Here is a 17,390-nt window from a genome sequence, read left to right as displayed (position 1 = left end):
AGAAGGTAGAGGAACGTTCACACCAGAACCAGCAGATCCAGGTCTCACTGAGTTAAGTTGCACAATGCCAATATTGATGTATACTGTATATGCTACTATTTGCACTTCTGGTAAATGCTAAACTGAATTTTGTTACTGAATACCTGTACCATACAATGGCAGTTAAGATGAATCTATCTATTTAACTATAAGTCAGGTGGGAAGATGAAGGCCTCCGCTGCTGTTTCTGCATCACTTTCTTCCTCCCCTATTGGTTCCTCCCATGAGAAGATATCTGAGTTGTTGTCAGGCTCAGTAACAGATGCTTGTGATCCTCCTTTCATTTCCCACGGACATAATGCATCACATCGCATCAGAGGGCGATTAGCCTTCGCCCCCTGTGCAGTATGTGCACTGGTATCTTCTTTTCTCTTTTCAGTGACTCCATCTGTCGTACCTGCTGGATGTTCAGTTTTACAAGGGCAAACATCCACACACACACTTGATTGTGTTTTGGACTTTCCTAAGACCTCTAGTTCCCAAGGGCATATGAACAGTTGAAGATTTTGACTTTGAGTTGGTTCTGGCGACTGTTCTGTTTCCCACCGGCTCACTGGCTGTTCACTTTCTTGTGTAATGTTTTCCCAAAGACAACATTTGGCATGCACACCATCTTTTTGCAAGACTGATGTATCTGACTCCTTTGTTATGTTAATATTTTCTGATCTCTCAGTCGCCTCTGCTTCCTGTGAACAGTTATCAGCTTTCTTAGTTACTGCCATTAGTGAATGCAATCCCATGTCTTCATGTTTTCTTTTCAGTGAAGCTTCCTCTGACTCTAAAAGACAGACGTCTTTGACAATAGATGGGGACTCTGGGAAATCCCACGGACATGTTTCTGCTGTGCTTGTGAGATGTTTCTTCTGTGGATATGGCATTACTTTATTTTTCATATCATCTCTTTGTTTCTCAGCATCTGTTTTAGGTAACGTTTCTGATTCCAATGAGCAGGGTAATTGCTCTGGAAACTCCCATGGGCATATCTCCATATTTGCAGCACTGGTAAGTTGTTTTGTTAAGATATTCTTTGGGCTGGGCGTTGCAGTTAGACTTTTTGATTCAGTGCTCCTTATTGTTTCAGAGTATTTTCCTATCGTGCCATTTAATGTCCAGGGATATACATTAACAGACATTACCTCTTGATTTGTTTCCCATGGACAGACCTCAGCTCGGAGCGTCTCTTGTCGCACCAGACTCTGTTTCCTTGTGTCTGGGTGAGCATTTACGTAAATAACCCTTTCAGTGGGTTTTGTTGCCTCGGGAACTAATTTGGCAGGGTCTTTTTTTACATTGAAAGAGAACACTTCTGCCTCTGTATGGCTCTCCTGTTGTTCAGTTCCTTTCCTAGGTTTATTATACATTCCCAGGGATTCCCGAGGACAAACACCTTTGTGCCCTGATGTTATTTGCATTTGCTTGCTATTCCAAGTTGAATAATCATCAGTAAAACCTAAGTCATCTTGCTGATTCACTTCCCAAGGGCAAATATCAGCTATGTTGCTTCTAGGACAAGTCTTGGTTGGAGCATCCCAATGACTCATTCTTGATCTTGAAATGGTCAGTGAAGTTCTGTCTTGTTGCCAGAATGGCCTGCTGCTCTCGAGACTCATAGTCCTTTCTGTGGACGCTCTTATTTTTGTTCTAGATCGTATTGGTGTTTGTTGTGGCTTTCTCACTGACTTCATATCACTGCTTAGAGTTGCTGATCTGGTCTGTTGTGATGTAATCTCATCCTCTCTGGTATAATTTTTGTAGCCAGATTTGGCACACACTTTTTTAGGCACCAAACCCTTTGCTAAAATAAGGGTCTGTGTGGCAGAATGGAAAGAGAACCCACTGCGGGCCTTGGGCTTGTTTAGGCTATATGGTGACCCTGGAGCACTTGAGGAGATTGGAGGTTTTGGTCTGGAAGATTCAACATCTGAATCCACGTCCTTTACCATGGGAGGGGATGAAGAGGGCAAGGAGGAGGCAAATTCCCAGGGGCAAACATATAGAAGTGCAGTCGATGATTTACACTTCTGTTTTAGGGTTTCTTGCTCAACCCGAGTGCAAATAGCGTGTTTTTGGTTTGTGTCCCTAGATTCTTCCTGTTTAACCTCAGCCTTGTCAAATTTTGTTTTAAGAACATGTGATGTATCCAGCATGCTGTTTGTAGGAGAAAGAGAGAAATGATCCCTGTGCTTTTCTGGAAAACTGAACGATTTCTGAACCCGGGTAGACACTGGTTGTAGAAAGTTGTTGTCTACAGCTAGGTTTTGAGCGCTGACTGATTTGCAGAAAAGTGGTGCCGTGTCAATGGATTCAGTCTCAGAGGCTCTTTTGTTCATACAGTTCTTCACTGGAGAATTTCTCAATGAGACATCCTTCACCGACACACACTTTTCAGTCTCTGCTGATGGCACCTTTGCGGTCTCATTTCTCATAATGACACGGGTGCTCCCAGAATTTGCCAAGCAAGATCCTCCTCCATCTCCCGATGCATCTTTATCTTTACGGCTGCCCTGCCGGGTCCTGCCCTCTGGGATCTCAGCTAACCGTCTAATAAGGGATCGGCCAAGCATGAGCCGGGAACTGCGCTTTTTCTGCAGGTGTGGGTTGTTGTTTCCAATTTTCTTTGTCTTGTGGACTTCTAGCTGAGCGTAAAGTTTCTTCAGCTCACCCTGATGCCAGTAAAGACAGAACGGATTCAGTTAAGAAAAGATTATAGAGCAACAGCCTTTATGGTTGTAGTAAAGAAATGAATAAAAAAGCTAAATAAATAAAAAAAGGAAGGGGTAGAAATTAAGGACAGAGAAGTAAAAGAATGAATAATAGCTATTATGCAGGTGAACTGATGTAGTTGCTGAAATAAGCCTATAGTATTAATAATTTATGATGAATGAATCTTATCACACATTGTTTTATTAAAAGAATAATTTTAATTTTATGCATATTATGTTAAAATGGGGCAAATTGCTACACTATAAGACACAAGGGCTGTACTGAAAGTAATGCTAAAGTGGGAATAACTTTTATTAACTGACATACAGTACTGTATGTTGTTTAAATTGCACTTGTTGGTCCTCCGTATGTTGTTGTTGGCCTTTCGGCTGCTCCCAGCAATGGGTCGCCACAGCGGACCATCCGGTCCACACATACAAGCTTGGCACAAGTTTTACACCAGATGCCCTTCCTGACGCAACCCTCCCATTTTATTCAGACTTGGGACTGGCACTGTATCCAGTGGCTTGGGTTTGGGCCTTCTGCATGGCAGGCGAAAAAAACCTACCAATGAGCCACCAGTGCCCTTGTAAATCTTCTTCTGTATAAATGTACTAAAATGAAAATTCTCATGCTGCAAAACAGAACAGTCACCAAAACCTACTCAAAGTCAAACTCGTGCAGTGTATGATCTGCATGACAGTTAATACTTTCAGTACAGCCCTCACAATTATAATTATGTACATAATTTGTACATTGTACTTCTATAATTGATTAGTGTTGCTCATCTTGAACTGTGTGTTGTTTAAGGTCAGGTACGCTTACCCGTATGTCATCGGGGTCCAGGTTGTGGTCGCTCCAGCAGCCAGATGTAAAACTATTATTGAGATGTAAACATGAACGTCGCAGGTCCACTTCATCCTCATATATCTCTGAAGCAATATCCTCTTTTATAAGTCGAGATATGTGAAGGAACTGTAATAACATTAATTAAATGGGATACTTTTTTTTCTTAAATCATGACCACACATGCGCATTACAAAAAGGCCTGCGTAAATGGACAAATACCTTAGGAAAGAACAGCAGGCCGAGTGTTACAGTGATTGTGACATGTATGTGGATGAAGAACAGCAAAAGCATCCAGTCAGGTTGTAGAGATTGTTTTATGAACCTGAGAATGAACAAATACATGACACAATTCAAATAATGTATAATGTTTCAGTTTTACTAATTGAGAACATTAGAATGACTTTGCATACTTACCGGAGCAGATGAAACATGGTGGAGAAGAGCAGTTCGTTGTGGATGGCAATGCCCATGTAGCGGGGCTCATGAAAGGCAGAGGGCACGTTCTTGACCGCACTGCTGAGGGAGATCCCCCAGCACAAGAACATCAGCTCCGCTGTGAACCAGACATCAACATTGGTCAGTGTGACAGGTCTGTGCATGTTCCACTCATTTATATTGAAACACTGAAGTTAGGAATTAAATATTTATAAATCCAAATATTAAAAAAAAGCCTATTGCAGTACATTTCAGGATGAACAAATCAACCTGGAGGGCTCTCATTAAAAACCTGTTCTTGGCTGCTAAAATTATGATCACCTAAATGGCTCTGGTAGTTATACAGTAACAAAAATGATGATATGAAATGCTCCACTTCACGAACCCATGACCATCATGTAATCCCACCGGTCCCAATCACACACTTTAAAGCTCTGCCCATCTGAGGTGGTTAATGTAATCAGCAGAGGGATGTTACGATCCTGGTTTTGAAGAACCCCCATAGTCCAGGCACACAAAAACCATTTCACAGTGAGCACCATCACTCCCAGCATCCTGAGCACACTCGCATTGGACATGTAGGGGACTCTCTGGGCAGTGCACGAGAGGAATACATTTAGAACCCTGAGGAGGTAGATGATAGCAGTCATTACTTCATATGAAACTTCATACATTGCACATACATACAGTGTATCAGACTAAGTAGCATTTATTTTAAGGATATAGGTATACCATAAGCACACTTTTCAAGCAACACATTCCCCACCCTTTGCATTGTAATGATATAATAATAGATATATTGCTTACACTTAAACCGAAAAACATTTGGGCATTCAATCGTGGATTTCTGAAATATCTTTTTTTTAAGTACTTTTTCTGAAGTACTTTTTTTTTTTACAGAATTAATTTATATCATTTTAACATGTAACCAACCAGGTTCTGTAAAAATTATGATAAATGTTTTTTCCAGCAAGCAACAATTAACAATTAACAATTGAATTCTTCTTCTGGCTTTCTCCACACACATTCTAGCCTCACCCATTCGAGTTAAATTTGGATTTATCTGAAAATCAGACAGTTTCACCCTTCCTTATCTCATTCTCAAGGCTAATAAATTGTTTCCACTGCTTTACTTTGCCTCTGTACCCATAATCATGTATCCTGTTTTGAATAGACTATACTCTAATTGCATTTGGTAAATATTATTAATGTCTGAAACAATCTCTCCTGCTGCTTCTTGCACTTTGTTATTGATATTTCGCACAATTATCTAGTCTGGTCTGCTGGTGTTCCTTTTCCTGACCTGGTCAATATGGCCTTCCTTGCAATTATTTTAAACTATTTGGTCCCAAGATAACTTACAGTGAATGTATAGAAAACATATATGTTGCACATTTTTGGTTATGTTTACACACGAAAGAGGACTACTATTTCACCACTGCACCTCATCATTTTATTTTACATTCCATGATCATGTACTGGTGCTGTCTGCACATTGTATATTCCACATACAGTGGAACCTTGAATTACATGCATATTTTGTTCCAGGAGGCGAGCTCATATTTCAAAACAGTCGTAAATCAAAGCGAATTTCCCTCTTAGGAAATAATGGAAACTCAAATTATTCATTCCACAGCCCCAAAAAAATAAAAACATAAAAACAATTAATACAAAATATAAAGTAAAAAATAAAACCTGCACTTTACCTTTAATAAAAGTAAAAATAATCCCTCCTCCTCTCTTATTTAAGTTTTACACACACATTAACAGAAAGACTTGCAAACCGTGTTACTCACAATCTGAGGTTTCAATGCATCTATACGTTTTAGATTTAATTATATTAAAATTAATATATAGATATATATATAAAATATAAAATTAATATTTAGATATAAATCATTATAAAATGTTTTGCTTAAAAAGTGCACTTGGTTTGAAAAAGGCCACTTGGTTTGACATGTTGTTTTCTAAAGCAGTGAAATTAATATTTTATTTAGACATTAATTGCACATTACACATATTAATTCACACAGTAGATAATATGTGTTTATCATTAGGTCATACATTGTGTATTATTCAATTATACTTCTGAATTTATATGAAAAGTGGTTTCTCTTACTTCCTTAATATGAAGTCCAACATGCACTACCAGTCAAATGTTAGGACATCCCTTTTAATTTGATGGTGTTTCCTGATTTTTATTTCTTTTTACACTGTAAATCAATGCTGAATGTGTCCAAAATATGCAATAATCTCCTCTGAACATTTGATATTGAGATGCATCAGTTACTTGCGCTCTGTAAGTCCTTAACGGCTCTAATCTGAGGTGCTGGTTGTTAATTGCTGATTTCTGAGGCTGGTAACTCTAAATGAACTTCTCCTCTGTCTCAGATGTAAGTTTTGGTCTTGCTTTCTTGGGAAGGTCTTTATAAAAGCCAGTTTTATCATGGTGCTTGATGGGTTTTTACAAATGCACCTGACAATACTGTTCTTGCAAGAACTGTTCTTTGCCCTTGTTGGCATATGTCTTATTTCATAGTTTTGAAATACCCAGTATTTTTCTAGAATGTGGAAAATAAATGACTAAACAAAAAACATGCACTTACAGGATTTGTCCAAGTTTTTAACAGATACTGTAGAAAATTATATAACAGGCTTAAATGAATAGATCTTGTGGGCATTAACAGTTAGAGCAGGCTCATTCAGCAACCTGGTGCCCATCTCTCCCTACTCTACACTACTAAAGTTTGGCTGGATGGAATGGTTTTTATCAGGTTGGCAATACAGACCTGTACATTTTCAGCGTCATAGTGCCGTAAACAATGACGAAGCCAAGCAAACGGACCCAACGGAGCAGGATGCAGTGAAACGTGCTGGGTTTGAAAAATATTATCAAGACCTATAAACAGAGATGTAGATACAGTACATGGTGTTAGAATTATTTTATATATAAAGGAGTTATTTCTACTATCTTGCTCTCTTCCTCATAGATCTGATATTAACGTGTTAAAACCATTTTTGCTGCTATCTTTCTATCTCCTCTTGCATCTGTTCTTAAAGGTGCGAACGCTCCCATGCTCACCTTCCCATACTCACTTTATGTCTCTCTCTCTCTCTCTCTCTCTCTCTCACTCACTCTTCCCCCACTGTCTCCTTCCTCCTTTCCCCCTAACTCGAGCCAACATCTTGTGATGTGTCTCTGGACGGACACCTTCCTATCCTCCTCTCCTTTGATTCTTCAGTATCTTACCAGGACATTTACAATGGTTCATGTTCTTTGTAGTAACATATGTCGATGACACATGGTTCATCAAGAAGCTCTCTTTCTAGCTGAATTCATTTAAACTGACACAAAGAGAAAAAGGAGCAATAAAGTCTAAATCCAGTCTTAATATGTGTACAGCAGGGGTGAAAATTGGTCGGTACTGTCCGGTCGGTACTGCATACCATTAACAGTTTTATGGCTATTTTCTTTACCAGAAGGAGTAAGTTGTAAAATGATGTAAAAACACATCTGATCATGTTATGTCATCTTAAACAACACTTTGTCTCCTTTTGAACTGCTTCTAAGTCATTCCGAATTGCCGCTCCATCATCAGCACTGTTACTGGTAAGAAACTGTGTAAAAGTGACACCTGTAAAACTCACTCTGGGCTTAGATTTATCTGCTCTCAGGAAAATGTTCTGGTTAAACTAAGTCTTAGGAGAGTCATGTGCTGTTTTTCTATAAGCATCCATGCATAATTTCTTTTAGCATCCTAAGTAACAGTTACTCAGTAACTGAATGCACAGAGACATCAATAACACTCAAGTCTACAACACATCCACCACAACCACAACCAGAACACTTCTAACTAAATAGATTAACTGTTGTGCTGAACTATTAGACAGAATCTTAACATCAGCTGACTGTTAAACACAAGCACATACACATACATACACATGCAGGCATGCATGCTCAAGTGTCTCTTATTATTAAAATGCAAATAATTTTCTCTCTTAGAAAACTTGAAGAACTGTAAAGGTTTTTGTAGGAGTACCGGCAAGAATTTAAAACTACTTTCACCCCTGGTGCACTAGAAGCTAGAAAGATGTGCTTCCACACGAGTCATTTTGTTTTGTTTTTATTTTATTTTTGACATTTAAATCCAAATATATACTTTTTAAAAATCCATTGTATTTTTTTTATTCTTGGCCACTTTAATCATAATTTTATCCAGTAAACATATTCAGAATTTGCATATGGCCAAAACATGGTATTGTTTTGGTAAATTTTCAGATAGAATCATATAACACAATTTTTCATAATACTGAATGCTTCTTATCTCACGATCCATGCTTTAGTTTTTTTTGTAAATATGCATACACATTTTTATTTTTATCAGATAAAAAGAAACACATTGCCTAAATACAAATTTCATGCTCTTGTATTGCATTGTCATGTAGTGTCTGTAACTTTTTTAAATTAAAATCTTTCAATTATCTTAATTGTCATTTAAATAAAAAAAAGATATAATCCTGAAAAAGTGTATTTCTTCTAAAATGCAAAATTGTTAAGATATTTCAACAAGAATTTGACATGGTTACGGACACTACAGATTTTTGGCTTTTTACGCTTTAGCCAAAAACCTTTGCTTTAATTTAAGCAACAATTTTTACAGGCCATATGCTTTTAGTATAATTTTTTGCATCAATACTATTTGATTAATTCGCATATGAAATAATTATTGTTTAAAGGGAGACAGTACAACGCTGAAAAATTGCAATTTTTGCAGCACATAGACAATTGGCTGAAGTTAGCAACTTGACATTTTTAGGGAAGCAAGATTGATCACTTCCATGTTGCCTAAACTTCTAAAGTAGCTTTTTTGACACACACATTTTCTGTATGTATAACATAAAAAACACCTATATTGTGTTTTGGCCGATAATAATAAACACAAGACATAGTTACACAAACTGAGATGATGGAACATCAGCATCATCATCATCAGGGCAAGGAAAGCTCAATGTGAAATGTTAAATAACTTTGGTTAACTATATTACTTTAGTATATAGTTATAGTTATATATACTTTAGTTATTCTGCTAATTGTAAAGATGGCCATCATGTTCTGAGCTTAAAAGGAAGTTTTATTTGTTCACTTACAGGAAAGTAAAGGAGCAAAGACCCGAGGAGAATGATCTCCAGCAACAGGAAGCCAGATGCTCGAATCGGCTGCCAGAGAGAGAAAAACGTTTATACAGTGCATGATTTATAGGAAAGTAAGGATAAAAAAATTACAAGGGGTGTTCGAGTCAAAATCGGACTTGTGAATGAAAGACATAAAATTGATTGATATTTACAGGAAACTTTAAACACAGTACGGTACGAGAGCCTTAGCCACAATAAAACATTTGAATTGTGCAAACGTTTTAAAAAAGGCCATATGTCCATCTGCCTGTCTGTCTGTCTGTCTGTCTGTCTGTCTATCTTTCTATCACATTAGTATACATAACATTTATACTGCCTTAGCTGGCAAAATAGAAATATGTGTAGTGCATACACTATATGCCCAAAAGTATGTGGACACCTACATTACATTGGAACTGTTGTCACAAAGCTAAAGCACATTTATCTCTAGAATGTCTTTTCATGGAATAACATTACAGTTTTTGTTCACTGGAACTGAGATCCAGACCAGTTCCAGCATGACGATGCCCTGTGGACAAAGCCAGCTCCATGAAAACACGGTTTGCCAAGGATGTAATGCTAAATCTTGAAAATTTCCTGCACAAAACCTTGACCTCAACCCTACTGGCATGACACATCCGGCATAACCTTGAACTCCAGGCTTCGTTTTTCAATATCGATGCCTGATCTTACTAATGCTCTTGTGTCTGAACCAACACAAACACCCTCCAAAACTACTTGAAAGCCTTTATTTAGGAATGGAGGGTATTTTAACAAAAATTAGAAAGGGTCATAAAAAAACGTACACAAGTGTGATGATCAAATGTCCACATACTTTCTGGGACTTACTCAGGCCCCTAATTCCAGTGAAGGTAAATTGCAATGCTACAGCATACAAACACTTGTGCCTCCAGCTGTTTGACCACGAATTGGGGAAGAACCACATATTGGTGTATCAGGTGTCCACATACCGTTGGACATACAGTGTAATAACTATATCAAATAAATACATTTTATTTTTCATGTGGGTTATGAAAGAAAGCCTGATCATTTTTCTGATTACTCACCCTTGTCCTTCGGCATTGGTACACTCTCAGCATGATGATAATCACAAGTGCCATGAAGAAGCTGTGCAGAGTTAGCAGGGCTGCTCTCAGGTTCCAGTCCTCCTGAACCCAACATGGGGAGCCATCTTGACACTGCTTACAGCCCGGCCAGCATGGCACACACAAAGGAATCACAGGGTAACACCCCTGGGTACTACTGGAAACTTCATCTACTGTTTCACCAACACAGAATCACAGCATAAGACCAGTTGGTGAAGTAAACTAGCATTAAAGCATTTGGTTATTTTATTGCTGTTTAAAATGTTTTTTATAGTTTGGACAAAAGGCCATACACTGGTCATCTGTGTCTGTTGGCAGGCTGTAGTATCCCTCTTTACATCGGCAGCAGTACTGGCCAAGACGAAACCCCTGGCTAGGAATGGGCTCACACTGGGTATGTTAGAGACAAGAGAGACAGCGAGATGATGAACTGCCTAAATTTAAAGACCCATAATTATAGTGGTGCCAAACGACAACATATGTGTTATATTATAGTTCTCCCTGTGCACAGAACACAATGTCACTAATTATTTCGAGTCTATCTGGCTGAAAAGTTGTGCTAATTAGAATCAGATGGTTTAGTTAATGAATGGAACAAATGTGTGGCAGGACTTTTACTTCCAAAAGCTGGGGTTTCCACCTCAGTATAAAAATGGATAAAACTAGGAAATTTGCAAGTGAATTGTAAACTTCTGAGTACCAGAGTAATGCAGATGTCTTTCGGACTCTATGACCAGCTGGATACAGCAGGTTTTGGAAAATAAAAGACTTCATATTAAATATTGGTTGTTGTGTAGCATTGAAACATTGAATTTCACTTTTGTTTTAATACAGATCAACAACAACATTATGACCATCTGCCTGATATTATTAATATTGACCAGGTCCCTCAATTTCCATCACAACAGAGATGCACTGTGTGTTCTGACACCTTTCTATCATAACCAGCTATCCATGTTATCAATTGGACCCACAGTAGCGCTTCTATAGGATCCGACTACATGGGCTAGACTTCGTTCCCCATGTGCATCAGTGACCCTTGAGCCCCCATGACCCTGTCGCAAGTTTACGGGTTTTCCTTCCTTGGATTACTTTTGGTATGTCCTGATCACTACAGACCAGGAACATCCCACAAGAGCTGCAGTTTTGAAGTCTAGTCCTTACAATCTGGGGCTTGTCAAAGTCACTGAAATCCTTATGCTTGCCGATTTTTTCTGCTTCCAACACATCAACTTCAGGAAAAAAGATTCACTTGCTGCCTTCTAGAGTCAGGAAAAAAAAATAGTATGATTGTATGTTATATCAATATAATATTAACAATATTATTATATTATTATCATATTATTATAATAATATTATCATATATATCAATATATAACATATAGCAACGAATTTAGTATTCAATTATTAATAAAGATTTTTCTTTTCCTGAAGTGTGACTTTGTATTTCCCACCCACTTCCAGTCGCCATTGTGACAAGATGTGTCACAATGGCCTGTGTAATCTGATCCAATAGAAGAACTACTTTAGGTCAAATTGAGGAAAAGATTAATGCTGGTTCATAAGTGTCAGATCACATATCACAATGCTGGTTCCAATAAGTGTCAGATCACACATTACTGTTTTGGCGGCAAGGGGGTGGGGGGGAGGGGGTGCTACTCAATACAAGCCAGATGGTCATAGTGTTATGGCTGATCAGTATATATTCGACTAAAATGAATACAAAAAAGGTTTTTAGCTACTACTTAATCTTGTCTAGAAGTATGGAGCTAGTTTAAGAAATGTGTTAAAAAAAGGCAGTTGTTCTCTGTCTAAACCCTTGCTACCCGAATGTGATCTCCTCAAAAAATGAATGTCACACTTTTGTCACAATATATATATATATATATATATATATATATATATATATATATATATATATATATACTCAAGTCTCACAACTGTTCAATGTTTTTCAGAGAGAATAGAGTGATTTGAAGTGCTTGGTTGTAATTACATAAGCAGACTCTCTCATCAGCATTGAAAGGCCCTCATATCATAAAAGCCGCATTAATCTAAATGGACCGCTAATGCCCATTTTAAAGGCTTTCCCCCCTTCAGGAAACTCTAACCTCCTAACTCGTGTACAATTTGTCTTCCATAAAATAAAATAAAAATCTTAAAACCCTAGGAATATTATTTACAGGTAGAGGTATGGAATAGTGACTGTGTGTTTCATTCTGTTGATGTTAATGCAGTTTCCATCACAGAAAAAAATGGTAATAAGACATTGTTAAAAGGCTTAAGAATATTTGTTATAAAAAAACAGCATCTCATAAATCATAATTCTACAACACTATCTTATACTTATACATATAAAGCAATCTTAATGGAACTTTTTTTTAATGTCAGAATATCAGCATCTAATCTGAAAGATTTTTTTTTAACTGAAAATGGCCAAGTATTATCTCCAAACTCAATAATCTTTTCCCTAAATGACAATTAAAGAAAATATTAAGCATTTTCTATATAATTTACCTAGGTAAACCATTGTAAATCATATAATGATTTTAATTCTGAATTATAACATCTTTGTCATGATTATTTTTTAAATGAATTAAAAGCACCATTATTCTGTTTGTCTTCTTCCCAGAAGTCTCAGTGAACATCTAAAATACAGTATGTGAGACATGATTGCGTTGAAAATTTTATTAAGTTATGTTTTTCCTGTTATTGACATCACTGGTTTTACTCTGGATTAATCCCCAGATAATCCCTGTACCACCCAGCACAAAGCTTTTTAAAAAGATGCCCTGCATGGAGGCCAGAGACAGATGGAGAGAGCTTGAGAGAGAATGAGTGAAAGAGCAAAGGGATAAATGCTATTGTGAGAATAAAAAAGTAAAGTCAGACTGTCAATGTTAAAGAGGGAGGTCAAAAGGTGTTCGTACAGATTTAATCTGCAGTGTAAAGGTTTTGTTTGTACATTGGTCAAAGCTTGCTGCTTCAATTATGATATCTTTATGATTTTGTCTGTATGTCTGTCCAGCCAGCTTGTGTCTCAGCATCATGCTAAACTTAATTTAGCATGCTTAGCTTAACTTAATTTAATTAAATTAGACAGAATTTAATAAAACCTTTGCAAACCTTTGCTAAATCAAAATGTTGAGTAAAAGCAATGTTATGAACAGTTATGCTTGCAATGTAAAAAAACACCCAATAAATAAATATTAATTTAAAAAACTGCTAAAATAACAGCGCACAAATGGTATAAGTAAATTTTCTAATCACTGAAGTCGTTTTTGAGACAAAGCATCGTCTTTTTTAATTTCACTCTCCGATTTTGCTCTCTAGGTCAAAAAAAAAAAAAATTGCAGATGTGTCTTTTGAACGTTTATATGTTTTTGCTGAGCATTAGTTCTTCTTTGTCTTTCGGCTGTTCCCTTTTAGGGGTGGCCACAGCGAATCATCTGCTTCCATCTTACTCCATCCTTTGCATCCTCTTCTCTCACCCCAACTAACTTCATGTCGTCTCTCACTGCATCCATAAATCTCCATGATAATTAATGATATGCATGGTTATATGTTTTGTGGGCTACCCTTGTTTGCCCCTTTTCCTACACCACTGAGCCTACTTAAATTCATAACAAAAGTGTTCATTTCTATGACTAATGATTGCAGAGGATTTACCTCCATGCTGGTACGGTTGCACTGATGTGTATCAGCAAACCAGAAATCCCCAATGGCACACTGGTTTACATCAACATCCTGGATATCCACATCTACTCGGATCACGCCTCTACCAACAAAAAAAAACAAAACAAAAAAAAAAATACAAAGATAGTTGTTAATTCTTAAAATAGATTATGCCTTTACCTGCTAGTTGTATTGGTAACTAGGGTTTGGGTTGGTTTATTAAAAGGTAATTATGTTTGTCTATGAATCAATCAATTAATTAAGAATTTGACTCATGAAAGGCATGGTATGTTTTAGTCATGGTGATGTGTTTTGATTGTAGATCATTTTTAAATTCAAGACTTTGTCTAGTTGTCCATTTACCATATTAGAACCAATCACAGGTAACTGTTCTTAGCAGTCTAATGGTGTTTTTCCCGCTGTATAGTCCTACATAAAACTTTTATTGGATTCCACAAAAGACTGACAAGCCAAAGAATGCTTAGGGGAACAAGATTTTCCTAAGAGTGTAATGTCTTGGAAGACTATGAAGAACTTTAACTGACCTGAATTCAGGACTGAGGTCTGGTTTCAGCCCATAAAATGGCAAAGAAATTGTAAGTAGCCACCCAGGCTGGAAATGCCCTTCCTTACACTCCAAGAATGGGCCCTCGCCCCACTGCAGTCCACTGCTATTCGTTACAAAGGTGCCCCCATGTGCCCACTTGGGAGTATCCAGGGTGCTGAGGTCATTGAGCAGGATTTGTTTGGACAGGGTAGAAGACAGGCTGTTTGATTTCAGTAAGTTGAACCAGCTCTGATTAAGGCCATGGGGCAATAAGTGAAGTTTTTCCCAGGCTAAAGTGAGGTCCTGGAGGTAGATGTCTTGAGATGAGCTCTTGGATGCCCAGAGAATCAACTGTGGTTGAGGAGCTGAAGGATCAGCATCAAAGCTTAGCAGAGCACGTCTCACCAGTCTAGACCTTTCACCAACAACCATAGATCGGATCAGTGCGTGGTACCAGTCTATGTCCTCCCTTACACTAGTCTCCCTCAGTTCACTTGCCTGAAAGATAAGGTTAAGGAAGTTCACAGCATTAGTCAAGGACACTGTAGGCTGGTTGAGAAGGTCCTTGATATCTTGTGGGATAGCACCATGCTGAGCAGACAACTGGAAAGAATTATGACAGCGTGAGGAACTTAGGAGAGAGGCATTGCCACTATAGAGGTAATTTTCAGGCACAAACCAGTCTTCCTCTTCTACTTCTACTTGAGGATCTGTGCTCACATTGGGAGGCTGTGTGCTGGCAGCAAGTTCCTCTTCAACTGTAGAGCATATGTTGGAGGCTGATGGAGTGGGTTCCTGGACAGAAGAAGTCCTGAAGTTAAAACTGTGGCTGAGTTGGGCAGAAAGCAGAGAAGAAAGGAGGAGTAGGATCAGCAGTTTGTCTGGGAGGCTCATCTTCATATACGGTAGCTGGCAGAGAGGTGTGTAAAGTCTTCCATAAGATACTCATTTGCTCTCCAGCTCCTCTGCAACGCATCTGCTTCTCGCTCACTCTGTCTGTCATTTACATCTCTCCCTGGTAGTGGGGGTGATGAGACAGATACATCTGTTAATATTAGACTTGCAGGATGTGTGTGAGTGGACAAGTACATAGGACCATAATCCTGATTATTATGGCATGGAGCACAATCTCCTCATGTTCTGGATTACCCTGCCACTTTCCACAGATTGAGTAGTCCTTTATGGTGGTCTGTGTGTTTGTACAGTATATTTGTTTGTTTTGTACCAATATCTGTCTTTAGTGAAACTAAACTAAAAATAAAGTCTATTAAAAATAGTCATGCTATATGACTGTGTGAATGTCTATACAAAATAATGTACTATCTATCTATCTATCTATCTATCTATCTATCTATCTATCTATCTATCTATCTATCTATCTATCTATCTATCTATTCTGCTGTTGATTGGTTTCAATAAGCGCAATGTCACAACATTTATTTCCATCCAGAGTCACATAAATCTTTTTGCAAGATCTTGTATTAATGATAGGAGAGTCAGACTGCTGTGTAAAGCCTTCTCTAGCACATCCCAAAGATTCTCAGTGTTGTTAAGCTCTGGCCAAATCCATGTTTAAAAATGATGTCTCATGCCCCCTGAACCTCTCTTTCACTTTCAATATGTATCCATAGAATCCTGGCATCTTCATCTTGAAATATGGCTGGCCTTCAGGAAAGAAAAAAAAATCCACTGATGGAAAAACCTGGTTATTTAGTATATTCAGGTAGTCAGCTGATCTCATTTTTGGGCTGATATGGTTGCTCCAACAGAAAGAACCCCAAATCATAACACAGTAGGCATTAGGCATGATGGGTGCATTACTTCATTGGCCTCTCCCTTACTCTGATGTACCCATTCCCCCAGGTCTCATCACGCATCAGCTCCACCATACATTCTTTATGATCCCCAGCAAATTTAATACTTTTTTCAGATTAGAATTTATAATGATTGGTTTTCTTAGGTCTATACTGTTGTTCAGTCCCATTCCCTACATTTTCTTTACATTGTGCATGTGGAAATGCTCTTACTGTCAATATTAAACATAGCTGTGAGTTCTAATATTTTTTCAGAATTTGATTTCAACAAATGTTTAAGTGATCTATTTTAGTAGTTTCAGCAATCTCCTTAATTGTGTTCTTTTCCTGATGCTGGCCAATATTTTGACCTTTCTGAAACAGAGCAATCTTTGCCATGACCACAGGATATGTCTTTGATATGACATGGCTGTTTAAAAAATGGGAAGCAACTCGCTGTATCAGTTAGAGTTAAATAACTTGTTTTCAACTAAAACAGTTTAATCGCCGCAGTAATGTCCAGTGGAAGGCTTTTACATATTTGCTTAGTTAAATCCAGATGGGAGTATTTTTATTTTATTTTGGACAGGCAATGTATAAACGCTCTTTGTTTGACTTCCCCTTCTGAGAAAACTGTTGGATTACAGCAACATCATCTGGTGCTCCAGGATATTGCAGGAGGCATATGATTTAAAATGAGATGGGAAGCTGTCAATGCTGACTAACATAGAACTAATATAATTTGTTTATTTATTTAATTGTACATTTAAATATAACAAAAACATCATCACAGCCTCTTTTGAGAGACTTTGTAAATGTGTGGCACAGAGATTCAGACTAATATGTCAATATTTCCTATTTACAGAACATGTGAGATGTGCATGGAGTTTGCATGTTCTCCATGTGCTTGGTGGGTTTCCTATTGGTTCTCCGGTTTTATCCCACAGTCCAAAAACATGCAGGTTAGACTAATTGGCATTTCTAAATTGCCTGTAGATGGTTCTGGATGAAGATGAAAATGAAATGAAGATGAAAATGAAATGGCATTTATTTTGTAAGAATAACAGTAAA

General features: G+C 37.7%; 1 protein-coding gene across 1 annotated transcript; it reads right to left on the bottom strand.

Moving 5' to 3' along the window:
- Positions 1-185: 185 nt before the first annotated feature.
- On the bottom strand, positions 186-15,426 carry gpr179 (G protein-coupled receptor 179). The gene is made up of 11 exons (XM_053513578.1): positions 14,525-15,426; positions 13,974-14,082; positions 10,598-10,694; positions 10,266-10,477; positions 9,175-9,243; positions 6,816-6,925; positions 4,412-4,650; positions 4,006-4,144; positions 3,811-3,913; positions 3,568-3,717; positions 186-2,702 (listed from the first exon to the last, which is right to left on the bottom strand). The coding sequence occupies exons 1-11, from the start codon at positions 15,424-15,426 to the stop codon at positions 186-188; spliced, it is 4,647 nt and encodes a 1,548-aa protein (XP_053369553.1).
- Between the last annotated feature and the right edge of the window lie 1,964 nt (positions 15,427-17,390).

The sequence above is a fragment of the Clarias gariepinus genome, chromosome 15, assembly GCF_024256425.1.
Source record: "Clarias gariepinus isolate MV-2021 ecotype Netherlands chromosome 15, CGAR_prim_01v2, whole genome shotgun sequence".
Lineage (NCBI taxonomy): Eukaryota > Metazoa > Chordata > Actinopteri > Siluriformes > Clariidae > Clarias > Clarias gariepinus.
The sequence above is the reverse complement of the archived record's forward strand: the minus strand, read 5'-3'. Positions and strand labels throughout refer to the sequence as shown.

What these genes read in the sequence shown, in the direction of transcription:
- gpr179 (XM_053513578.1), bottom strand. Translation starts at nt 15,426, where the DNA reads ATGAAGATGAGCCTCCCAGACAAACTGCTGATCCTACTCCTCCTTTCT. An exon ending in GACCTCAGTCCTGAATTCAG is followed by an intron (nt 14,083 to 14,524) that starts GTCAGTTAAAGT and finishes TTTTGTTGGTAG; the next exon opens with AGGCGTGATCCGAGTAGATG. An exon ending in GCAACCGTACCAGCATGGAG is followed by an intron (nt 10,695 to 13,973) that starts GTAAATCCTCTG and finishes TAACATACCCAG; the next exon opens with TGTGAGCCCATTCCTAGCCA.